The sequence below is a fragment of the Hesperophylax consimilis genome, chromosome 7 (genome assembly GCF_061612785.1).
Source record: "Hesperophylax consimilis isolate HC1 chromosome 7, BYU_Hcon_1.0, whole genome shotgun sequence".
Classification (NCBI taxonomy): domain Eukaryota; kingdom Metazoa; phylum Arthropoda; class Insecta; order Trichoptera; family Limnephilidae; genus Hesperophylax; species Hesperophylax consimilis.
In genome coordinates this window covers 37,099,138-37,127,120 of record NC_142842.1, presented here as the reverse complement: position 1 = coordinate 37,127,120, position 27,983 = coordinate 37,099,138, and the positions used below count along the sequence as shown (strand labels likewise).

General features: G+C 34.0%; 1 protein-coding gene across 1 annotated transcript in view; it reads left to right on the top strand.

The window, feature by feature from the left end:
* The window catches only part of LOC149422704 (uncharacterized), a 307,515-nt gene that overhangs the window by 10,868 nt on the left and 268,664 nt on the right, over positions 1-27,983 (top strand). The window contains exon 2 of the mRNA XM_089633466.1: positions 13,183-13,305. Within this exon, the coding sequence (XP_089489592.1) occupies positions 13,183-13,305 (123 nt within the window). The remainder of the gene's footprint in view (positions 1-13,182; positions 13,306-27,983) is intronic.

Below are 27,983 nucleotides of genomic sequence, written 5' to 3'. Positions count from 1 at the left end.
TGTATCTGTAATTCGCAAAAAGGAAACCAATTAAAGACGCGAAATTATTTTGAGGGTTCAATAATCAATCCCCGGGAGGTATTGCACAATATTTTTGATATTGGTAGCGTAGTAAAACTAACAGAAATATATTTCTGGGCGTTTTGTACATGTATGTGAGCGTATTCTATGGCATCCACATATATTGGGGGTTTAGTTTGCGGATTTTTTTTGGGTATGGAATAAGATAAAATTTACTGGTTAACAATGAATAAATTTGAAAAAATTAAAGGCTAAATCCCAATTCTTAATGCAATAATTATTTTGACTTAGATCTCGTACTTTTCTTTAATTTGATTTTGAAAGAAAATCATTATTGAAGTGAAACTTCTTTAGGCGCGTAATGAATTTTCTGGGACGGAGTAAAACCGAGTCAGGATCGACACGAAAATGCGGGTACCCCCACCACCGCTCACCGTTCACTGTCCCTCTCTCACCATATGCGCTTGTTGAGGTGGGGGAGCCGCTCACGAACGTTCTCTCCCGACACGGGACAACAATCGATGCAGTTTTTGCACGATTCATTAAGGATTTAAGTGCTCATGTATATATCTCGCACTTTAGTTACCATAACCCAATTATCACGACATTAGGAAATGATATTCATGAAATTGACAATGAAAATGGCACATGATTGGTAAATTGTCATTGTAATTTCTTTGTAATTTTTAATTGTAATATTGTATACTTGTGAATAAATTGAAAATTTTTGGAACTATACATTAATCGAACGTCATTCATCTATAAGAAAATATTAGAAAAAGCAAATCCATGCTTCGTCGTTGAATTATTTAACCTCTAATTTTCAAACTAACCTAAGAGAGAAAATAGAGATGATGAAATGAAAATAGAGAGAGAGGAATACTAGAAGTTTCACTTCTGTCTTGCGTAGGCTTGACACACCCACTTTTTTATTTATCACAAACATGTAGATGTTTAAACCGCGGTTATAGTAATATTGAAATGACGCTTTGCAAAGGTTATCAAGACTATTCGGAATTTTCTGAGCGCTTGTTGTGACGAGATAAAGAAATTGCGCATTAAGTATAAAATGTAATGTTGATTTCGCGGACACGTTTCCCTGAGTGGAATTTTTTACGTAAATAATTTTTTTAAAGTTATTTCAGTATTTTCCAATCAACATGTGAGATGGCCATCACACGTGAAAATGATAAACTGGTGCATTATAAAAAATAAAAATAAACTAGCGAAGTCCCCTGCTTTAGTCTCATAGTTTGTTTTAATCACACTTAGACCTTCGTCTTGTTTTGAAAATCAAGTGTGCAAAATTTCATCAACATTGGAATTAAACTGTAGATTTGTATAAAAATCAAATCAACACCGGCCAAAAGAACCGCTAAGTTGTCACCTTGGCGCAGGTAGTTTTTTTAAATTTTTATTTTATTTTATTTAGGTGCAATATCTTACATTTCTTAGTACAATTTAGTAATTTTGTCCTCACTGGGTGGCTTACCCGTGCTGAGGCCTCCATTTTAAACTACAAAACAATATTCATAATACATTTAAGGAAAATATATAAAATCTTAGTGAAAAAAAAAATAGATAAAGATAAATTTAAATTAAAAATATAGATTTTAAATTAAAGTTATATTACATTTAAATGAAACGAAGTAAAAAATCGGTTTATTTATATTATATGTTGTGTGTTTGTGAGTAATGTGTGTTTTATATTGGTTTTGTGTGTTATGTGCAGGTTTTATTATTTTATGTTATGATATTTTGGTAAAAATGTCGTTTTTGTTTTTTAATCCATTTTGTAAATTATGTCTGAATTAATTTTTGTTTTCCTCAATTTTATTTTTAAGTGTTAGAATGTTGAATGCTTTTATAGCATGGTATTGATAGTGTATATGTCCAAAACTTGTATTTACCGTGGGAGTTTTTATGTTTTCTTTTTACTTTTTAGTTTAACCCAACATTGATTTGATTTCCCTTCGTTTATAGACAGCTAATTTGTTAATATTTTGTTTACATTCCGTTTATGTTTATATTCCTCTTTTGTCATTGTATTTTTCACTGCGCATATGTGTATAATATTATAGTATTTATCGACACCTTATTTCTACTTCTTTGACGTAAATAAAATAGCTACTACTTGTGTGGTCACAGGAATGCACGTGGGTCAGGAAGACCACGTCTCCAATCCTAGACGCCGGTGCTAATTAAAGAAACCGCATCGGAGGGCTTCGCGCGTCGTCATGCGGCGTCGCGACGCTCGGCCGACTCCAGCGTCTTTTTACTTTCCCACTAGACATAGACACAGCGAAGTGGAAATAAACGCAAACTTCCTGAAATAAATAACGAGGCGACGTCCGTCACTCGGTCTGTGATGAAATCGTTTGAAGATGTTCCAAATTGCGGTGCTTAATCTTCTACTTATTATTTTATGAGAGGAATTCGAAATATGTGGCACGAGACACATAACTTTTGTTTATAAAGTTCGGTATAGCTAATTTATTAAGAATCTCTTCAAATCATTGGTAATTCGGTTAGAAATTCGATTGCAGGACGTTTCCTGATAAACTTTTAGTAAATTCCTAATATATCAGGACGGTGTTCATGCACCTGTGTTTGTTTAGACATATAATGACGAATTGCGAAAATGTTAGGTTTTTAATTAATAAGTGTTCCGACATCGTTTTAATAATCAGTTGCGGCTCGTGACTTTTAGGTGTACTAGAGTGCCAATATTATAAAAATGGCGTTTCTGATGTTGTTGTAACTGAAAACTATTTTTTTTTTCGAAAAATCGGTTTTTTGTATGAAGATTTTCAGTAAATTTCAGTTTCGTCACGCGCCGCACGTATTTCCTGAAAATCTTCATACAAAAAATCGATTTTCGAAAAAAAAAAAACAAAGAATCTTTTTCAGCTACAACAACATCAATAAGCCATTTTTTTGTAATATTAGCAGGCTAGTAACCCAAAAGTCACTGGATAATCAAAAATTAAAATTAGAACCAAAACATGAAATCGATGGACCATTTTCGATGTTTACGCTTTCCACCAACGCGGTATCGAGCCACCGACTTAATCGCCTCGACAACTCCACCGCAGTCAATGCCACTTACACCTGGTGTCATCGTCATCGGTCAGGAGTAATAATACATTTATTTTTTTTAAATTATTTTAAAACCTATCCATTTATTCGTTAAGGGCCTGCAATCCAGTTTTTAGCCGGATCATGGAAAATTTGAAGAGTTTTTTAATAAATTAGCAATGCTCATTTTTCTTCTTTATTTTTGGCTATAACCATTATTGTATGCGACTTTTAGCTTATGCCGTTGGGATGAAGTGTAACTTACCCACAGTTCTGACGAATACAGTTTTATGTTTTCTACTATAAGTTGAATTTTCGTTATTTACCTACCTGTTAGTAATATGAAATACTATACAGGCTAAACCCTTTGTACAACAATTTATTTTTAAATAATTATAAGCAATAATTAGTCGCCCGAAATATTAATACAAATTGAAAATATCTCCCGAGTAAAAATAAATGCTGCCAACGGGAAATGAACCCGTGCCTTCTGATGTCCGGTCAGGTGCTCTGTATCCACTGAACTATGTCGACTTATTTCCAACCCGCCAAATGATTCAATATGTACTAATACCTCAATCAACAATTACTGCTTATTATATTTTTTCCAACTGTAAACTTCCAACTTTAATTTTGTAGGAAAGGGTTTGTTAGTGTAGTAAATTTCTCACTATATGGCGTCGAGACATATGATATCTTCATTTATTGGTGAAATATTTTTGACTTGTCAAATATTATTATTTTTTAATGATAAACTAATGTTTATAAGACAAGGTTTTATGCATAGCATAAAGGATAACAAATATTATTTGTTATCACCGTGACACCGGTTTCCCGGAAAGACAAGGGTCCTGGGTTCGAGTCCTAGATGTGACCGTATCCTTTTCTTATTTTTCTGTTTCAGATTTTCGTTAAGAAATCGCTAATATTGTCTTCAATAATTAAATATTACAATTTGAGGTTTTACTCAATAAAGTTATTCCGAAAAATAAATAAACTTTTTCTTTGTTTATGTACAATAAAGTCATTTTAATTTATAACCGTTTAATGAAAAATGATATTGTAAGACTTATTTATGCGAAAACAAAGTAAATGCACTACCCGGTAGTTTATTAATAACCTAAATACAAATTTATTAAGTACTAGCTCACATATACCCAGCGTTGCTTGACTTTTCTCTATTTTAAATAAATATAATATCTTCTAAATGATAGTGAAAACACTGAAAACCCTATCAAACTCCGTTGAATAGTTTAGAAGAACTAAGCGTACAAACAGACAGACGCAGATGTGACTTTGTTTAATACTATTTAGAGATAATAATTTAATGAAATATTATACGGTGAGACTTATTTCTGCGAAAACAACGTAAAATCCAGTACCCGGTAGTATATTAATAAGCTAAGTACATAATATTTATTAAGTACGATGAAATTGCGCTAATTATAATTCAGTAGAAGCTGTTATATATAACGAGGCTTCGTTTTAAAGATGAATTATTCATTAAAAGATGTTGATGAGAAATTGTTTGCTTAAATTGCTAATTTGAATATAAAGCAAATCAGTAGCACTCATTTACGTAATTATATTCATTTACGGGTTACATCAAGGATCCGCCGCTTCTTGTGATAATTTATTCGGTAATCAACCGTGCATGATAATTTACCAGATACATTATTACAAATTATATATTATATTAGAAATAAATAGTAAATATTAGAATAAAAGCTTATTTTTGTTCGAATACTTATAAAATTATTTTTAAAAAGATTAAAAATTTCCAAAATTTTTCGTTTTTCAAATGCAACATCTGTCTTTGAATGCGTCGCTTTGAACACCAAAATAATTAGTTTGTTAAGTAACTGCGATACGCTGTAGTATAATTTTTTTCCTGTAATATCTATATATCGTGGGTTCACTGCCAATAGTTTATTTTTATTTATTTATTTATCGTTTCTTTACATTGTATCTTTTTTTAAAGTTATAATTTTTAACCTCACTAGGACAAGCCTGTGTTGAGGTTAATAATTTTCCAAATTTAAAAAAAAATAGTACAAAGATTATAAGAGATTTAAAATAGTACAAATATTAAAAAAAATAAAATAATTCAAATATAAAGATAACAATATTGTTACATTGACGTTTCTGCGAATTGGATACCTACATGGTACCTATCAGCCTATTCATTACAATATAATGCTGTAAACATGTAGGGTGACCATGATATTTAATTGCAATAAAAATGTAACAAACTATTATTTTTTTAAAAACAGAAAAGAAAGAAAGAGAGAAAAAAAATTTACATTAAAAATAAAAGGATGAAAAAATTAACTGTTTCAAAATATTATGCCACAATTTAAAAGGACAAAGATGAAAGAATATGTTGGAAATCCTCGGATGGCAGAAATAATTTAACATTCTTTTTAAATTTACACAAGGAATTTGACGATTTAATGAGATCTGGAAGGCTATTAAATAGAAGTGGAGCCTGGTACAAATAATGTCTCTGCCCAAATGAGGATTAAGGGTGAATTGCCATAAAGTTCAGACCAGAGCCAATTCATGTAGTACGAATTTGTTGCGTTCTTTTTGCAGAACTAAAATTGTTAAAAAATCTGCATAGCGTTTGTAGGATAAATAATTGTTTTAAATTCATGATATTACATTCCTTATAAAGTAACTGTGTAGGATATGTAATTTTTTTCTTGTACATAACTTTGTTTAGTTGGTAACTACATTTTTTTATTTTTTGAGTTAGTTATGTTTTTAATGTTTACGTATTGAAATCTATGGCTGGAATAAGTTTGGGTCCCCTATAATGTCATTAAGGCGATGCAGTACGTCGTGTACCTAATATTTTGAATCCAGCCGCTATCAATAACACACCTTACGTAGATGGCGATAAGGCTTAAATTCCCGCTTAACACCATCAATCTGTTTTGATTTATGTAAGAAAAAACATGTCCAAAAGTGCCTTTTATTTTATTTTGTGGATGTTCAGGCTAAATATAAATTTTTTTTTCGTCCATTTTATAAATAACTTAATTCGCAACATTATACAATAAAACCATAACCGAAAAAGGGTTCGTAAATAGGCGATTTTGAACTTTAAAGCAGTTTTCATAGGCCTTATACATTATTTTTTTCTGGGCTTAAAAAAGAGAAATCTAAAAAAATACTCGATTATATCAAAGGCCAGAATGTATTCTACTCGCAGTATTTAAAAAGCATCTGAAACATTTCTAGGCGACAAATTTTTCAAACCAAAAACACATAATTTTGCATTACTACGTATTGCATCGCCTTGTAGATTTAAAAGCTATAGATTTTTTTATAAATTCATTTTTTATAATTAAAAGACAAGAAAAAAAATCTGTAAAAGCACGAATATAAGTAGTTTTTTAAAGAAAAAACGTTGTAATGATTTTTTCAAATTAACATTAACCTTGTAACCTCCCAAAACTTTGCCTTCACAATAAAGATCAACCTTCAAAATTGAGTTTACTCCAACACGCATTTTTGTTAGTAACCCACTTTTAGTAGTAACCCAACTGTATATAAAAATGAATGTTTATTTGTTTGTCCCGTACGCGTTCCTACACCATTCATCTGATTTCGCTGAATATTTCAAAGTTTGTTCTTAATAGTGACAGGAGTTTTTAGAATAGTAGAATGTCGGGGACGCTCGAGAAAGACTTAACGCATTATTTTTGCACTGGAATGAGACACGGAGTGTCGTGGAAGTCGATATAATATAATATAACAGTTTAACAGTAGTAATGTGGATTTCATGAAGCAAATGGTAGAAAAATTTCGGACCCCCGAAGAAGACATGAATCAAATAATTATTTATGGTAAAATGGACGTAAATTATGAACGAAGAAAGAGGTGTAAGAAGAATGTATGACTTGGAAGTGAAGGGTTGAAGATGTTGAAGACGCCCAATGTAGACATCGCACGATCAAGTGAAGAAAAACTTTAACCAAAGATGTTTTTCGCCACACATTACAAAACTGCCGCAACGTGTAACCCAGGTATGTCCTTATGATTAAAAGAAAAAAACCGGCCATTTTATTGCGACCATGAAATTAATTATGTAAAGAAAATGTGCTCATAGGCTTGATTTAACAATAATGTGTTTGGATCGATTAACCAATGGCAGAAACGTTTAGTGAAGACAATGATGTTGTGTTTGTGTCTTCATGCACGAACGACGTATTTAGGCGGGAAATAGTGCAAAGCGTATGGTCAATCGACCGACGACGTTGCGCTGACGAGCTGGAACTATAGCTCTTCAGTGTTTCACCTACATATTGTGTTATGCTACCCACGTCTTATTAAGCAACCGCAAGCGGCGGTTCGCACTTCGCTTCGCAAATGTACCCGTAGCAATATGTTTTGATAGATAAATATTTTTGACAGCTTTTGAACTCCTCATGGAACGGAAGTTGTCAGGTGAAAAAGGAAAAATCAGGTTGTGTTTCACCATCCTCTCGGTAACCTGTCAAAAGCACGATTCATTTGGATTTACGATTTATTTATTTAGTCCGGGTATACTTTTTGGTACACCACCCAATGAATAGTGGGTGTGTACTATATACAGCTGCTCAGTATAATGTTCCCACTTCTGCTAATAAATATTTCGATAATTCGCCAATTAAGGGCTACACAGACTGGGTAATAAACATAGTAGTTCAATCAAACTAAAGTTTAACCTATTAGAATATTTGAATGTAATATTTGTAACAGATCTATACATTTTTCCATGTGCGTATTATTTCTATCTTCTGTAAAATACCACATTAGGTTGATAAGGGTTTTTTAGTTCCAAACCTGCAACAAACTGTTCATGTTAATTTTTATAATTATGTTAACAAACATTCTTTAACTCACTAACAAACTTTCTTTATTCATTTTTTATGCGCTCTTTTTATCGCTGTATTAATTTAGCTGTATTCTGAAAATATCCAATCTGGCGTAATAGAGGTTTGCTAAATAAAAAAATGCTTTGAAAAAAACTGTTCACGGCCAAAAGTATTTTTGCTATTTGTTTTTGGGGTGTTATGCCGTGTTGGGCTAACTCCTTCTTTAGCCAACGTCTCGGACAACGTTACAGTGTCCATCATCAGGGCAGATGTGTAATTGATAGTGGTGAAAAGTGTGTACTGTAAAACCAGCTCGTAGAGAAATGGAGCTGGCAACACGGTATCGCACAGACGTACTTAAACACACTTTTCACCACTATCAATTACACATCTGCCCTGATGATGGACACTGTAACGTTGTCCGAAACGTTGGTTAAAGAAGGAGTTAGCGCAACACGGCATAACACCCCAAAAACAAATAATAAACATGACATAAAATAGTTTATCGAAAAATACATAAGATATATTATACATTGCTTATCCAGTCACAGGGGGTAGTTTATCTGTTGTATGAACTGGAAATAATAATAATTTCTCAACGAATTTTCAAGGTATTTTGAATGTTCTATATATTTATCGAAATTCAAAAAACACAGTCATTTTATATAGGGAGTTTGCAATAAAACTGTCACTTCAATTTTTGTCTCGTCCATACAAAAATGTTTTTAAATATTTGAACTTTTTTAATTTCTTGGATACAACGTAAAAAAAAGTGGGTGTGTCAAGCCTACGCAAGACAGAAGTGAAACTTCTAGTTTCAGCTGATGCTTGGCGTGGCGCAGTTCGCTGGTGTCTGAGAGAGAGGAAAGAAGAGAAGAGAGAGAACGTTCGTGAGCGGCTCCCCCACCTCAACAAGGTTTCACTTCAAAAATGCCACAGCCGAGAATCGAACCTCGCTTAACTGATTGAAAGCCAACCACGCTGAGCACCAACTGTAAGCAAAGCCGCATAAATTGATTATATTATGTAGGTTCTGAAAATATGAGAGCTTGTTATGTTTTATAATGTTACCTACATCACACCCAAAATATAATATATTTTTAAAAATAATGTACAATGTACAGAAATAGAATCCCACACAAGATCGCGTAGTGCGCTCTAGCGAACGGATATTTTATCAGAGGGAGATAGTTTTAATTTTTTTTTCTGTAAATTATTACATATTATCAAAATAAATAAATTAATTAAATAAATGTAATACAATTATCATAATATACGGATTAGATAATAATTTTAATCCAACACAATAACGCAAAGCGCGCTCTAGCGGAGTAATGTTTTATCACAGTGAGATAAGTGTTTTTATTATTTTGCAATATTATTTTCTTTTAAAAAATGTTCTGACCTACTAAAAAATAAGATATTGAATGAAAAAGGCGTTAAAAACAAAAAAATAATGTGCGATGGCCGAGAATCGAACTCGGATCAACTGCTTGGAAGGCAACTATGCTGACCATTACACCACCAACGCCAGTTGTCGGGATGAGCTAAGAAGCATTTATATGTTACTTCAAAACTTTGACTAGATCAAATGAACTTTAATCGGTGGTGGGGGTACCCGCATTTTCGTTTCGGTCATGAGTCGGTTTTACTCCGGTCCTCGAAATTGCATGACGCGCGTAAAGAAGTTTCACTTCAAAAATTAAATGTTTAACGCATTTGATTAAGTTAAGTTAAGTCTCCTTCAACGGAAGCAATCTTCCGAACAGGCCTTCCATTGATATGCTTGGTGTATCTATAAGTGACCAGCTCAGGTACGGGGGCTCCATCGAAGCCAGAGCAATCTTAACAAACGGACTGCAATCTTTAGAGCACAGGCGTCAGGTAGGTATGCTGTCCTTGTTCTATCGGTATTACAATGGAAGATGCTCTGAGGAACTAGCGTCATTGATCCCTTCGGCACCGGTGCGTAGTCGGGATACACGCCAAACGCGCTCCCAACAGTTGTACACGGTTGACATTTGTCACATGAGAACGGGTCGCTTCTACGATTCGTTCTTAAGTTCAACAGCTCGGCTGTGGAACGAGCTGCCGGCCTCTGTGTTTCCTCCCTCCTACAACATGGGACTCTTCAAGACCCATGTTCACTCCTTCCTCTCCACAAAAAGACCCTCCACACAGCATCCCCAAAGATGACATAGGCCCTGAGGGAAATTATTTTCTTCAGGGCCTCCTGTGTGGAGTTAATATAAAAATATTAAAAAAATTCTTGCCTATTTTCATGTTTATTTTTTCTATAAATGGTTATCAACACTTGCATTGGGCATTTATTATATAGCCCATATATATGCCCATATATATATTTATATATGGGCATATATGGGCCGGAATTGGATGGTATTGATCTGGACAACGTTTACTTTCAACAAGACTTGCGCTACGTGCCACAAGCGACGAAACCATTGATCTTTACGATTGAATATCAAAATAACACCTCTTATTGGAAAACCCTGTATATACATGTTTAATTGTTCATACTCAGTTTATTATGCTACGTACCGTACATTAATTATAGTAAATAATTAAATAAATATATCGTTTAAGTTAGGCCAAATATTCTACATACCGATAATTATTTATTTATTTTTTATAATGGTTATTTATAGTGAGGACGATGAAATACCTACTCAGAAGGACAATGTTACGCAAAATTCGTAAGAGTTTTCGCCGAGGCAAATAAACAAAGTTCTGTTTGTAGTTGATCTATATTCACATAATTGGTATAATGGATTGATCTTTGCTTCAGAAAGCTTTTTTAATGTTATGTTTTACCTACAATAAATGAAAGGTTAAGTTTGACAACAGAATATAATAAATGGTATTGACATGCGAATGCTTACAACTGTTATTGATTCACTAAAGTAGGGCAGTTCATGTTCCCTGGTAGCCACTAGAAATACTAGCATGTATAAACATGGAATAACCTACTTCAGTCAAAGTAAGTGATATTCATTTGTTCATGTGTTCACAAATTTAAAGGTCAGGTCATGCTTGTACACACTTACGTACTCCAAAAAATGTAACCGAAGAATCTGGCATTATCGGTTTGCTGTCTTAAGAAAAACTTAATGCGAACATAATATTATATTCATAATATATACTATACATTATATTATATTCTTTTTAAAAAAAGAAACCTTGAATTATACGTCGTAATGATTTTTAGGTTGTTCTTTCTAGGTAGGTAACTAATAAAAATAGTTAAATAAAAAAATATAATTTGGAATAACTTCAACTCAAAACCTCAAATTGTAATATTTAATTATTGAAGACAATATTAGTGATTCTCGTACAAAAATTTGAACCCATGCATATTGCGGTACATAAAGATAGCAGCCAATTAAAATATGCCATTAGAAAATGAAGATAATGTTGGTAGTTATTATCCGAAGGTATATTATACAGGGTGTCCGGAAACTCGTAGTACAAGCGGGAAACTGTTGAATCTACATCACATTTGGAGTCGATTTTGTAGTATATATTTTTTTTATTTGAGCTTTCGTTATCGAGTAAATCGTGTTTGAAGTTGATTTTTTTTTTTTTTTTTTTTTTTTTTTAATCAAATTCTTATAAATTATTACTGAAGATCAAAGTACCCAACTAATTAAAACTATTTGAAAGTAAAACAAATGAAGAAACTCGGATTTGAAGCATTATTTTGAAATCACCCTTCATTTAACCCGGTGTAATCATAAAATATTTATGCTCTGCAGGGTTAAAACATCTGTTATTCAACCCTAAACACCAGAAAAAACTTTAACCCTAAAATAGCCGAAAAATATTTTTTTTTGGTTTTTTTTTTTTTTTTGAAAATGCTCAAATCAAAAAACTTTATGTTTTTTTGGGTTCCCCATGTGGTGTAGATTCTCCAGTTTCCCGCTTGTACTACGAGTTTCCGGACACCGTGTATAGTTAAATATGTTGTAGGTCGAAGATCCTAGTTTCAAGTCCCAGATGCGACCGTAATTTTTCCCGATGTTTCTGTTTCTTGTTGATATTGTTTATAGTGGTTTAAGTAAATTAATATTGTCTTCGATAATTCGAATATTAAATAGCTTAAACGATTATAATTTTAAACGCCGTCCGGTTTCGCAACAACCGTTCATTAATCAAGGCAAATTTGATACTTACGAGTACTTTAACTTTATTCTATCCCTGTCGCCCATCTGTTTACAATATCCGTATTTATATGACAACATAGAGACAACACAACTTTGCTATGTAGTGTAATATGTTACCCTCTAGATCAAAATTTTATTACGTTGCCCATGAAAACGCTGTGTGTGTCATGTAAACATCGCTTAGTAACATACCTGCGTAATACATAATTCAATACATAGTTATGTATGTTTGTACACCGGCTTTCGGTCACGAACCGGAAATTTACAGCCAAAAGCCGAAATCCCGAATGTACATAATAATTACCAATATGAACGATAGTGAAACTCAACCAAATACCAAATGAAATAATAATATTGTATCATTGAAAACAAGACCGAACAAGACACAAAAAAATAAAACGAAAACGGTCTTAACTGGAAATCGAATCCAAGATCTTTTTCTTACAGGGCTTAACGCCTCAAACCACTCGACCATTGGGACCCAATTAGTATACGTAATTTTTGTCGATCTCACACTTTAACTTCAGAATTAACAATATTATCTGGCAAATAATAATGATTATTTATCCGGGACACTATCTAGGTTACTATCCAATTCTTTAGATCTTTATAAACATTAAAAAAACAAAGATGCCAATAATATGGGAAAAAATAGTTAATTTTTATATTTACATACAAGTTATTTATGTTACTGTAAAACATCACTTAGATAGAATTCTTATTAAATTTACGCGGAAACAGTCAAATAAAAAAACAATGTGTCCGAAATAACCTCACTTTTTAAGACGGGAATTTCAAGCGTCAGTCTGCTGAAATGCGCTGCCAGCTCTTTCGGAGCACAGATAAAGACATTTTTAGTAGTAAAAAATCAAACCTGAGCTTCTATAGTCTGTATTTAATGTGTTTAACTGTGTTTATTAGGAATGCTGAATATTCACATTGTAAAAATTTCAGTCTTCTATCAAGCCCAACAACTGGTATAGCTTTAGATGCAGAATGGGCCAACTCAATCAATAATAATATTTGTCTTTTTTCAGGCTTTGTTCGAGCTGGAGCTAGCCGGCTGCAACGAAGTCACTGAGGCAGGCCTGTGGGCGTGCCTGACTCCTCGTATCGTCTCGCTCACACTCACGGACTGCATCAACGTAGCCGACGAAGCGGTGAGTTTATTGTCCTGCTCTCACTTTATAACGTAGAGCTTGATTAGAGCTACTACACCTCATATATTCATACTATGAAAATTAAATGTCAACAGAAATAGTGATGTTGTTTATGCCTGTTAAAAAACTTGTGGTGTTAAGCAAGGCTGCGTAATGTTAACGTGGTTATTCAATCTATATATGGATAATTGTATGCGAGAATTGGGAAGAGATGGGATTGGGCGCGAATTTGAGTAATCTGAAAGTATGTTGCTTGTTGTAATGCTGATGATGTGGTGCTGATTGCTAACAGTGTGAAAGGTCTACAGTCTCTCGTATTAAGGATGAACGAAGTATGTACGAAGGATGAGTTAACGATGAACGTAGGCAAGTCTATAGCCATGGGGTTTGAAAAAGAGAGTACGAAAACTTTGTGCAATGTAGTTGTGAATGATGAACACTTGGAGCAGGTGGATGAGTTAGTGGATTTCGGAAATATGTTTACAAGAGATGGGAAGGCTGATAGAGATATTGAAAGAATAGTAAATGCAGGTTATTCCATGGAGAACTGAAGCGGTTGGCGCTAGCAAAAAATATCAAAAGAAACGAAGCTAGCAGTCCACAGTGGAGTGCTCGTACCTACCCTGATGTATGGCAGTGAGGTATGTAACTATCTGGGGAAGGATGAAAGTAGACTGAATGATGTGAAAATGAGATCCCCGAGGTGTAAGTGTGGTAAAACCATATATGACCGTGTGAGAAAAGTAAAGATTCGAAAAGAATGCAAAGCTGCTAATGTAAGCATTATGAGTAATATTAAGAAAGGAATGCTCAGATGGTTTGGGCTTGTAGAGCTAATGAATAGAGAAAAAGTGTAAGGAGAATATATGAAGCAAATGTGAATGATAGAAGAAGTTGGGGATGCCCGAGGAAGATACGGCACCATCTGGTGAATCAGATACTTAAGTTGGGACATGTCAAGAGTCATATAATAGAAAAGTATGTATGAATGTTAGTGAGCCACGTAGATTTGGCGGTCCTCTCTGCCTACCCCTGCGGTGGTTAGTTAGTTAGTTAGAAAACTAATCCAATCCTTAACATGGAACTCTGCATATTTGTGAAATACGTCTGCATACTACGTGAAATAATGCATATTTATACAATTCTCAACATCCTCAATGACCTAAATTTGAAATTGAAATTCTTAATGACTATGAATAAGCCTTTGCTGTATGGGAGACCATCAATAACAGCACCGTTAAAATAATGGTATTATACAGGGTTTTCCAATAAGAGGTTCTATTTTGAATAGCCCGCTATTTCGATAGATGTTACTTTTGAAGCTGTCATTTTTTTACATTTGACATTTGACAAGTAGAAACTACGCCATTAATAAAAATGGAACGATACACGCTTCAACAACGCATTAAAATTATTAAAATTCACTTGAGTGAATCAAATGCAAATCATCTTGAGTGATGAGGCCCATTTCCACCTCGGAGGCTTCGTTAACAAGCAAAATAGTCGCATCTGGGGCTCGGAAAACCCAAGAGTTATTGTTGAAAAGCCTTTCTATCCTATTTTTATTAATCTCAAATATAAATAACTTGCATACCTCGAAATCTCTCTACACACATTAAAGATTTTAGTAATTCGTACATCCGAAATAATTAAAATGTGAGCGTCGGGGCAAATCCGTATTGTGTTACCTTAAGGGTCAGTCACCAAACAGTTGCCCCCTTGTTTGTCGACACTATTAGCAACCATCATAAAAAACCCAGGAACCACCGGGACCATGCACCTGACAGTCAGCATATTTGATGGAATCTCGGACCAGCTTCCAAATACTCCCAGTGGTCTCATAATAGTTAGTCAAAAATAAAACAAGACGTAATATTTATCAATTCATATCTTAAGCGAAGCCAAGTCAAGTAAATATTAAAGAAAATAACATATTTTTTGTAATAATAATAATTGGATGACTTGTATAGCGCCGTTTTTGTACAAATTCACCTCAAGGGCGCTGTACAAACTTATAATACATTTCTACAGTGGTCTATGTTATTTCTTAACTATTTATGGAGAAAATATACAGTACAATACTTACCTGGTAGGTCACTTGAGATTAACACTTAATTAACATTATCTAATTGTTTGTTGGCGAAATTTAGATACAGGATTTAGGACTTAATTGAAAAATTGAATATAACTGGACTTTCTCTCAGGAATGGTATATTTAATCTAAGGGTACGACAGCTTAAAAAGGTAAGTTTTTAGTTTAGACCTGAATTCTGTTGGACTTGTTATGGATCTTACTTCCGGAGGGAGTTTATTCCAAGCCTTCGGCCCAGATACACCGAAAGCGCGATCACCAAACTTAGTATTATATATTGTACTGTATACTTAAATTTTTCCCATGTTATCATAATAACTAACCACAGTCAATTTTGAAATTTACCAATATTGAGCTTTTAACAAATAACAGTTTTTTTTTAAATTTTTTGTAGTTAGTTTAGTACCTAGTTAAAATAATTTTCAAAGATTTAATTTTTAGTGTCTCTCAAAATCGCACTAAATCAACGGACAAGTCACTAATCTGAAAAAATCCTACGTTTTGTTTCAACCGGCGCCGTATTTTGCATGTGAGTCGAGACGTTTTTATTGTTAAGATTACCAGCTTTTAACATTGAAGAACACTAGGTTAAATGTTAGCATCTCGTCTCTAATGTTATTGTATTGAACCAAAATGCAAAAATACATCCATGACCACACCTAATAAAAAATGTACCGGTGTTTAAAAACCTCCATTGCTACGAAAGAAACAGACATTGTAGACCATAGATACATCAATTACGTAGACTGGTTGTCGACGAGTCAGATTATATTGTCGTGATCGCACCTGATAAAAAACGTACCGCTTTTTTCACTGGAGTTCTTCATTTAAAACTTAATTTGAATCCTCTTAACGAACATATACTTAAGAATTCAACAGAATACCACATTTCGCAGCGTCTTAACAAAGACGGATTAAAATAATTTACTTCGAATTAGGCACGTTTAAATCATAACGACAACACATTAACGCTGGATGTTCTAAAGTCCTCATGTCAAATGAATGATGACGCACTTCACAGGAGAAGTACTCCGTCTCGCATGAAAAACCCATGCCACGGTTTATCTGAGTTAACCTCCATTCTCTAAGAAGGTTTTTTTGACGCAATGCAATAATAATATTGTCACACTCTCAATTTTGCATAGAATCTGAGTATCACGCTAGAGATATTTGTAAATATTACCCACGGAAGAGTTGTTATTTATTTATTAATTTTATTTCAGCCGTTTGTTAATCTATGTTTACAAATGTCTAATTTATTATAAATTACATACAAATGCATTTTCTTTTTATTAATATTGCTCCTACAATCTAGCTTGAATCTAACTATTGGTGAAGACTTTGTGATTTCCGACATATACTTAGGTATAATATTGTATTCCTTTGTACAGTAAACTATTTTATGTATTGGCTTTGTCCTTTTTAAGCGTAGTGATAAGACAAACTTAAGGATTGAAATTGGAGTTAGTGGAAGTCTCTCTACTTGTGTCAAGATAGTATACTGCCCATATTTGTGACCGGAAGTTCGACCTGCGATTTGTTTTTTTTAGTTTTAAGTGGAGAACATTATTTTGTTGAAAATGTATAATTGAATACTGCTAACACGAGTGTAATAATAACTACTAAAACTTGTGAAGGCTGATAATAGCTATAGGTACATAGAATATGCGAATAACTTCAGCTATCGATATTAAAATTAAATGTTTGATAAAAATTATATATAAAGTTTGAAGGAAAATTTTTGTCTTGAAATAATCAATATTGATATTTCTTGTTAAATAACGTAATCGTCGCGAACGTTCAATGGGTAAACGTTGCACTGACAAATAATGCTACCGTGCTACTTGTAAAACGCGACTAGTTAAGAATGAATGGCCGGGTGCCAACTACCACACTGTACCTCGGCGCCGAATATTTAACCCCCTTGTGAATCGAGCTTTACTGCCAATTTTAAAGGGTACATTTTTAATACATTTTGGGGTTCAATGTGTTTTGTTTATTTGCAGTTGATACTGAGGTCAAAAATAATAAATTTTGTATAATTTATTTATTTTTGTACATAATTGAAATGCTTGCTAAACAGTTAAAAAGAGTTTTATAAATTGTGACAAGGATCGGTACCATCGAAACGTCTCTATGAAATATCTGGTGAGTGATTATATTTTAATTTTAATTTTTGAAAATAAACGGTATAAATATACCATACACAATAATTACACGTCACCGAAAACAAGCATAATCAAACACTCGTAATAATTTAAACCAAAATAACAATTAACTATGGCATTTGATTACAAGTTCTAGAAAGAGATACAAGTACAAATAAAATATTATAAACAAGTATCAGTAGACTTAGGTTTAATTAATAATGATTTAGAATATATGACAGTAAAGCTTTTTTGTACCCAGCTTTTGTGCAGTTAAATAGATCCACTATATCTGCGTACCTATTACTAACTTCATGTAATCTAGGTACAAGCGAGTGTTTGAAATTCTCAGTCCCGAAATTGTTACAATTAAACAGGGTTTTATAACGAGTAGCTCTTATAGGTATATGAAATTCAATGAGGTTAATTAAATCAAGGCTGTCTACACTACCCTTTACAATTTTGAACATTCTGTACACATGTTACAAGGCGGGGTTAGTACATGATTTGAATTGAGGTACAGATAAAGTTAAACGACATAATATAAAAAATGTGTTTGTGTTCTTGTGTCTGAATTGTGTTATTTAGTTAGTGGAGAGCAATGGGTGCGATTTATTACTTATTTCTTTTGGACCCTTTAAGTTTTTAAGTTTATTTTGCTTTTTTAGATAATATCTATACATTTGTCATGTATATCAAATTTCGTAGATAGAAAAAAATCACAAAGTGTGCTCCGAAAATTAATAAAAACTCGTTTTGATATGTTATTTAACATGTGAACAAAACTCACAGTGGTTCTATAAATGCAACTTAAGCATTTGTCGAGAATATCAGTCGTGTTTTATTAAATATTTTCACAATTTTCTTCATTGACGTTTTATTTAATATAAGTGCGCTCCCTCTAACATCAGTTTTTACATATTCCCCTTTCAAACTATACTCTTCTTATTTTTGAACGCTTACTACGGAACCTTAAGGACAAAGATTAAGGACGGGTTGTTTCGGAGAATTCGAACATTTCATCAAATTTCAACGTTCATTTTTGGGTTCTGTGAAAGTCCAATTCAAGTTCTGTTATTATATCATTATAGGCTAATTGTTTGACAAAACTGAAATAAAACCAGAACTTGAAAAAATCTCTCATAGAACTTGAAAATGAACGCTGAAATTTGGTGAATTGTTCAAATTCTCCTAAACAACCCGTCCTAATTAATCTTTGGAGAACACGTGAAATTGGTGGGTTTGCTGCAGTATTTCTTTTGGTGTTTAATATGTTAAATAGTTGTGTATGGCGGTTACGTTAACATGGTACGTTAAAGTCATACTGACGACTGATGAAAATTTTGTTTCTAATCGAGAGTTTTTCATTCATGCGCGTGAATGAGGGTAGTTTTCCTAAAACTGGAGTCGGTACCTTCTGAAGCGATCAGGGGGTACCTATCGGAAGCAGCGGATTTTATCTACCAAGTACCAACTCACGGAATCATATTCTTACCGTGCTGGCTAATATCGCTGACTAACCATATAATAATAATTGGATGACTTGTATAGCGCCGCTTTTGTGTAAAATCACCTCAAGGGCGCTGTACAAATTTATAATACATTTCTACAGTGATCTATGTTATTACTTACTATTTATGGATATAATGTACAGTACAATACTTACCTGGTAGGTCACTTGAGATTAACACTTAATTAACACTATTCAATTGTTTATTAGCGAAATTTAGATACAGGATTTAGGAAATAATTGGAAAATTGAATAAAACTGGACTTTCTCTCAGGAATAGTATATTTAATTTAAGGGTATGACATCTTAAAAATGTAATTTTTTTGATATATGATGATTTCGTCAATATCGGCTTTATCGAGCGTCTGTACGAGACCTCCCGTAGTAAACCCTTCCCTGGCTGGATAATTCAAACAATAGACGAGTTCACAGTCAGTTACCGCCGGCATACGAAAATTATCACACTATTCAATTTAACCTTACTGGTTGAAACCAAGTTCCGTGTTTGTTGATAAAACTTATAAAAGCGCTCGATATAAAATTCACCGAATTACGTTTTCACTTACCACGTTAAAAAATACCTCATTAAATTTTACGTAATACATTTAAAACGACACAATTTACGACTTTATTTACTGTTCTTTGAAGTACGCCGGTTTTAACGGGTTATACTTTAGTGTATTGCCTTGTACTCTTGGTGTATCATTACACCTCTTCAGCCTCTTCTCTCCTGCCACCTAATGATAGAATATGTTTAAAACTTCTGTTTACGACCTATTTATAACGATGTAAACAGTGAAATATGGCATTAACACTTCGTTTTCTTGTCATTTTACATGTTTTTCTTCGTCTTCTGTCGTTTAGGAAGACCACATAAAACGTTCAGTTCACACTTAATGTCATTATAATGACAATTAAAGTTTCATCCACTTTTCAAAAATACATCTATTTCAATTTCCCTTTTTTTAAATTGTTATAGTACTATCCCGTTTAACTACAATTAAGTAGTTTGTCAAGAAGATGTACATGTTCAGTTACAATGTAAATATGTATATATAATATTATAACTAATTATAAATACAGGATGTCCGGGGGTAAAGTGCGCTAACTTTGGGAGGCGATTCTGCATGACGGTAGAAGTAGAAAATAAAAATAACTTTTTTCGAAATTCCAATGTTCATTTCACCATACAAAAATATTTATTTTTCCATACATACAATTCATCTTTTTTTTACCCAAAAACTCCTTAAAACATTAGAATTTTAGATGTAAAAAAGTTAACAAAGTTTTTTATTTCTAAAAACTTGAAGATTTCCTTTTCTAAGTTAGCGCACTTTACCCCCGGACAATATTGTCACTATTATTATTACTGTCCCTCATAATCTAAAATAACACTAAATCTACATGCCAATGAATAACAATTATTTATTGATAGTGATGACTACATGATTAATGGTGATGACTATATGATTGATAGTAATGACTATATGGTAAATAGTGAAAACTATATGATTGATATTAATGACTATATGATTAATAGTGATGACAATATGATTGATAGTGATGACTATATGGTTGATAGTGATGACTTTATGATTGATAGAGATGACTATAATGTTAAGTATTGAGTGAATGAATGAATGCACACCGTCCTACATCGTCGGAGGTTAGCGCAGTTTACTCCAGTCTCTGGTGAAGAAGGTGCAATCCTCAATTAAACAAAAAAAAATGTAAATAAACAGAGGTATTATAGTATAAAAACTTTTATTTTACGGGTTGTTTTTTTCATTTATGACCGGTGCCGGTTTCGGCCTGTCACGGTCATCTTCAGACTGGTACAAATTTTCTTTTAACTATGGTATATGATTAATATGGAGCTGTCTGGGGTGGCAAACAATGATTTTATAAATAACCATCTGTTTTTTAGATTATCAAAGATAGGTTACATTGTGTTTCATGAAGATGATTTGTAATGCATTTGTAATGCATTTGTGGCGTCGAGAATAATCCAGATTAAATAATTAATAATAAACCGCTCGACCTACTTAGGTACGTACTTGCTAATTGCTACTTAGGTACATATTTGCAGCCGAAATCAAAACAAAGCAACCTACCTGTTTCAAGTATCTACTCGCGACAATACTATCGTGCAATCAGTCTGGGACATTACGAGAACTCGTCAGAAGGTTCGAGTCTACGGCCTATGCATAATCGCCGCGCTATCGAAGGTTCCCGAAACACACAGTCTGTGCGAGTGCCTAGAATTTAGTTGCCATCCATCTACCTACTGCTACCGTCGGCCGTGTAGTATAAATAAGCCCGACGCAGCGAGTCAGTCAGTCTGTCTGTTATCTACCAGCCGTCAGTCTACGAGGCTCAATGAGTGATCAACCGCGCTCTTCTTACTAGCGCGAAGGACGTATACCCGGCTTCGCCCGTACCACCATGGACTCTATCGGGACATCTTCTTAGCGCCTTGTCCAGATCGCCGTTCCTGGCAAGCGCTGCTCGGACTACAAGCGCCCTGGTTCCAGTGTCTCCGACCAGCGCTTCTTCCACGCTACCATGACCACCAAGAAGACACGCTGCATCCTCACTGGTCACGCCGTTCCCGTTCAACCGCCTACGAGGTCCGCCACACCTTCGGCCGTCTCGTCAGCACTGGAGTGCCTGAAGACCTACGTTCTTCGCCAGTGCCTGACCTCCATCGAGTCCCGGTCACCAGCGCCCGGCGTCGACTCACTGACCCGCGCTTGACCTGCCATCACAGCCAGCATCCGGTGTATTCTTCTGTCTAGCGTCAACTCTCGTCACGGCTACCTGACTCATCAATAAAACACATGTGACCTTCAATTCAATTTCAGTGCCGGCAACCCGGGCGTTTATTTATTATTAGTTATGTACATACATGATTTTTCTCCTTACCCTCCTCACTAGACAAAGTCTGTTCTGAGGCTGGTAACTAACAATTTCTAATTACATAAAAACAAATAAGTGGTAAAAAAAAGGAAATATATATATTATAGTAAAAATAATAATAATAAAATAAGAGGAAAATCAGAATTTAAAAACAGAGTAGAAAAAAGAAAATATATAATTTTAGATATTAAGAATATTACTTATCTCTCTTCTTTCTTTGACATTCAACCAGTTTAAAAATCTTTTGAATACCCAATTCAAATTATTAGATGCGACGTAGGTCTTTGTTTGGGCTACAAACTTATTGAATATATGTGGTGCCAAGTAAGATTCATGTTTTTTTGCAAAATTTGATTTGATATATGGTACTTGTAATTGATTGTGTGTGTTTGCTCTTGTGTTTTGCGAGTGAGTTATGAAGTGTGGTGATATTTTTATGCAGTTTTTGTAGATGATCTTCTTTATGAATAGTTTATTTATGTCTAATAGGTTATTGTTGATCATTAGCTGTTCTGTCGGATGTTGATAAGGCTTTCTAAACATAATTCTGATTATTGTTTTATGATTGATTTTAAGTGATTTGAGATGAGTCTCTGCTGCTGCTCCCCATACTGAAATACCATACATAAGAATACTTTGACAGAGTGCAAAATATATATTTTTTAGCTGAGGTAGTGACATAATGTTTCGAATTGTTTTGAAGACGTAAGAGAGTTTCCGTATTTTTTTTGTAATTAGGTTGATTTGGAGATCCCATTTTAAGTTATTGTCAACAGTTAAACCGAGATATTTAATATTTTGCGCATAATCAATTTTGTCACAAACACAGCGTGAGTTAGTTAATGAGGTAACTGTGCAGGGGTGAAGATGAAGTTGTGGGCGACTATCTGGCTGACCAGCTAATGTTTTACTGAAAGTTAAGTATTTAGTTTTAGAAATATTTAGTGTCAGTAGATTATTTATTAGCCATCTATTTACTTCAGTCATCCCTGTTTCCGTGTGTTTGAAGACGTTTTCCCATGATTGGGCTTTGAATAAAATTACAGTGTCATCTGCATAACTGATTACTTTGTACTCTATGTTCCCTAGGCTTATCTCAGTTAGACTGTTAATGTAGATGAGAAACAGTATGGGACCCAAGACGCTGCCTTGGGGTACTCCATACCTGTTGCCTACTTTGTCACTTTCTTGATTATTTATTTTTACAATTTGTTGTCTATTTTCAATGTAGCTAATGAACCATTTTAGTTGTGGACCTGTTATGCCAATGTTTTTGAGTTTTTGTTGGAGTAATTTGTGTGAGATGGTGTCGAATGTCTTTTGCTAGGTCTAAGAACACTCCTAACACCTTTGAACCGCCATCTAGGTTTTTCACTATGTAGGTGGTTAGTTCCGATAAGGCGTCTTCTGTTCCCATTTTCGCTCGAAACCCGAATTGACGGGTGGAGATCAGTTTGTGTTTATCAAGGTATGCGAGCAGTCTTTTTTTCATAGTTTTTTCTAGTAGTTTCGATAGCGAATTTAGCAGAGTGATTGGTCTGTAATTTAAGATCAGCGTTTTGTCTCCCGATTTATGTATTGGAGTAATACAACCTATTTTTAGGTGATCGGGGACAATGCCGAGGCTGAGACTTTGGTTGAAAATATGTTGAAGTGGTATAAGTATATGTTCTCGGAGACTAATCAGTATATGATTGGAGAGGTTATCTGGGCCCACAGCGCAATTTGGTTTGAGAGAAATAATTAAATCCGAGATTTCCTTTGTACTTATTTTGTGAGCATAAAACGAATGATTTGGTTGTATGGTAGAGGATAGTTTGGTTAAAGAGTCTTCTGTTGTGCCGTTTTTTAGAAGAATTTTTTCAGCCAAGTTAGATCCGACTTTTGCAAATTGGGAGTTAATAAAATTAGCTATTTTACCAGGTTAATTTTTTGTAAGGGTTTTGTTTCCATTTATTAACAGTACTTTGATCTTCGAGTCTTTTTTCGGATTGGAGAAAGTAATATCTTTGACGATTTTCCAGATTTTTTTGGGATCATTTTTGGCGGATTTTATTTCTTTTTTGTAGTACTTGTATTTGGCTTGTTTGATTAATTTATTACAAAGGTTTCTATATAGCAGGTAATTATTTTTTAGTTTGTCATCATATGGGTTTTTGCGCACTTGCATGTGCATTGTGTCTCTTTTATGTATGCTGTTTACTAATCCTTTCGTGATCCAGGGTGTTATTTTTTTTTCTTTATGTGAGTAGTTTTTCGGGGTAATTTTTGTTGTATGTTTAGCAATGTAGGTTCCAACTGTGTTCATAAATGTGTTCAGCGCGTTGTTTGGGTCGGGTTCATTTATTACATTTGACCAAGATTCCTTATGTATGTCCTCTATTAGGCACTTAAAATTAATTTTGTCTTGTACGGAGTTGTTTTTTTCATCTTTTTGTTTCTTGTTATGATGTATGCTTAGTGTAGTAGTGAAATGATCTGTGACCGTTGATCGAATAATAGATGAAGATGTTTTTTTCCTAGTTTTAACAAATATATGGTCAATACAGGATTCAGAGTTTGACGTAATTCTTGTTGGTGAGTTGATTGTCGAATTTAATCCATAGTGAGTAAGTAGACTTAAGTATTCTGTGGTTATTGGTTGCCCGTTTAGTAAGTTAATATTCATATCCCCTGCAATAATTAATTGTTGTGTTTTTTTATTTTTTTCGAGAAGTTTATTTAAGGAGTTGAAAAAAGGTGAGAGATTGTTATAGCATGGGGGTCTGTAGACGGCAAATATGGAGATGTCTGTTCCGAGGGAGATTTGAATACAGTTTGCTTCGGTTAGGTTGATTTCTGTTATTGATGGGTTTAGTGAATCTTTGGCAAAGATTACTATACCGTCGTTTTGATTTAGATGTTTAGTGGAATGGAGAGTTGTATAGTCTTTTAAGTTTAGGTTTGTATACGAATCATCTAACCAGCATTCAGTCAAGATAATAATGTCGAAGCTTATGTTTATTTCGTTTAAGAGGATCGAGAAATTATCGAAGTTCTTTCGAATACTTCTAATGTTTTGGGAAATTATGTTTAAGTTGTGTTTTTCTGTGAACAAAGAATTACATTCTGTCGCTTTGTCAAAAGTGTGTTCTGAGTTGTTAAATGTTTCTGTATCAATATTAAGTTGAGTGATCATGTTGCGGTTGCAAAGATACATAAGTTGATTAATACAAAGTTCACACATTTTGATAGTGGTGGTAAATAATGAGTAATATAGGAGTCGAAATTGAGAGTAAAATTATTCAAATACTTTGGATAATAAAAACTTTTAAAAACATAAAATTTCATGGTAAAATAATTAGAATACTTTGGATAATAAAATAAAATCCTTTTAAACCATAAGATTTGATAGTAAAATAATTCAAAGAGTTTGGATAATAAAAAATATTTAAAACAGTTATATTTGATGGTAAAATAATAGCAGTATTTTGGATAATAGAAACCTTTAAAAAACATAAAATTGGATGGTAAAATAATGAAAGTACTTTGGATAATAAAAACCTTGAAAAGCATAAAAATTTTAAAGGGAAATAATTTAAGTACTTTGAATAATAAAAACCTTTAAAACAACGAAATTTGACGGTAAAATTATTCAAATACTTTGGATAATAAAAACCTTTGGTACAATATAATTTGATGGAAAAATAAGTTGAATAATTTGGATAATAAAAACTTTTAGAACAATAAAATAATATGGTAATAATGATGGTAAAATGATTCAAATACTTAGGATAATTAAAACATTTTAAGCAATAGCATTTGATGGTATAATAATAAAAAAAACATTGGATAATGAAAACCTTTAAAAACATAAAATTTCATGGTAAAATAATTAGAATACTGTGGATAGTAAAATAGAATCCCTTTAAACCTTAAAGTTTGATGGTAGAAAAATTCAAAAACTTTGGATAATAGAAAATATTTACAACAGTAAAATTTGATGGTAAAATAATAACAGTACTTTGGATAATAGAAACCTTTAAAAACATAAAATTTGATGGTAAATAATGAAAAAATTTTGGATAATAAAAACCTTGAAAAGCATAAAATTTTAAAGGAAAATAATTTAAGTACTTTGAATAATAAAAACCTTTAAAACAATAAAGTTTGACAGTAAAATTATTCAAATACTTTGGATAATACAAACCTTTGGTACAATATAATTTGATGGAAAAATAAGTTGAATAATTTGGGTAATAAAAACTTATAGAGCAATAAAAATTGATGTTAAAATAATTCAAATACTTTGGATAATTAGAACATTTAAAACAATAGCATTTGATGGTATAATAATAAAAATACATTGGATAATAAGAACCTTTAGAAACATAAAATTTCATGCTAAAATAATTAGAATACTTTGGATAATAAAATCCTTTTAAACCATAAAATTTGATGGTAAAATAATTTAAAATACTTTGGATAGTAAAAACCTTTAAAGGTATAAATTTGTTGGTAAAATAATTAAAATACTTTGGATAATAAAAACCTTTAAAGGTATAACACCTTCAACACCTTCTTTCATTTCGTGCCTCTCTCCTGATCACCAAAGTGGTGACCCCGACGTGATAGTGTTACCCAGACTCACCAATAAACACATGTGACCTTCACCACACCTTCTTTCATTTCGTGCCTTCACCCCTGATCACTAAAGTGGTGACCCCGACGTGATCTGAACAGCCCGACGTGATCTGAATAGCCCGACGTGATCTGAACAGCCCGACGTGATTCTGCAGCCCTGCAGCCCGACGTGATCTGCAGCCTGACGTATTTCTGCAGCCCGACGTGATTGTGTTACCCCGACTCACCGGTAACCCCGTCTTAAAATGGGTGATCAGTTAAGGCACCACGGAGCAGCATGCACCAGACCATCTCCGCACAAGCGCGGATAATAGTGCCACCTGTGTTGTGAACATGTGTTTTGCAAAAAAAAAATTATTTTATGAAGTGTCACAATTTAAAAGACGTTCGTCTCCGAGCTATTTCTTCTATCGCAGCCCTCAGCAAAGCTGCTGGGAAGGGGGTGTCTGTGGCGTCGAGAATAATCCAGATTAAATAATTAATAATAAACCGCTCGACCTACTTCGGTACGTACTTGCTAATTGCTACTTAGGTACATATTTGCATCCGAAATCAAAACAAAGCAACCTACCTGTTTCAAGTATCTACTCGCGATAATACTATCGTGCAATCAGTCTGGGACATTACGAGAACTCGTCAGAAGGTTCGAGTCTACGGCCTATGCATAATCGCCGCGCTATCGAAGGTTCCCGAAACACACAGTCTGTGCGAGTGCCTAGAATTTAGTTGCCATCCATCTACCTACTGCTACCGTCGGCCGTGTAGTATAAATAAGCCCGACGCAGCGAGTCAGTCAGTCTGTCTGTTATCTACCAGCCGTCAGTCTACGAGGCTCAATGAGTGATCAACCGCGCTCTTCTTACTAGCGCGAAGGACGTATACCCGGCTTCGCCCGTACCACCATGGACTCTATCGGGACATCTTCTTAGCGCCTTGTCCAGATCGCCGTTCCTGGCAAGCGCTGCTCGGACTACAAGCGCCCTGGTTCCAGTGTCTCCGACCAGCGCTTCTTCCACGCTACCATGACCACCAAGAAGACATGCTGCATCCTCACTGGTCACGCCGTTCCCGTTCAACCGCCTACAAGGTTCGCCGCACCTTCGGCCGTCTCGTCAGCACTGGAGTGCCTGAAGACCTACGTTCTTCGCCAGTGCCTGACCTCCATCGAGTCCCGGTCACCAGCGCCCGGCGTCGACTCACTGACCCGCGCTTGACCTGCCATCACAGCCAGCATCCGGTGTATTCTTCTGTCTAGCGTCAACTCTCGTCACGGCTACCTGACTCATCAATAAAACACATGTGACCTTCAACACCTTCTTTCATTTCGTGCCTCTCTCCTGATCCCCAAATAGCGAAAGGTTGGTGATTTCTGAATTTATTATGAATA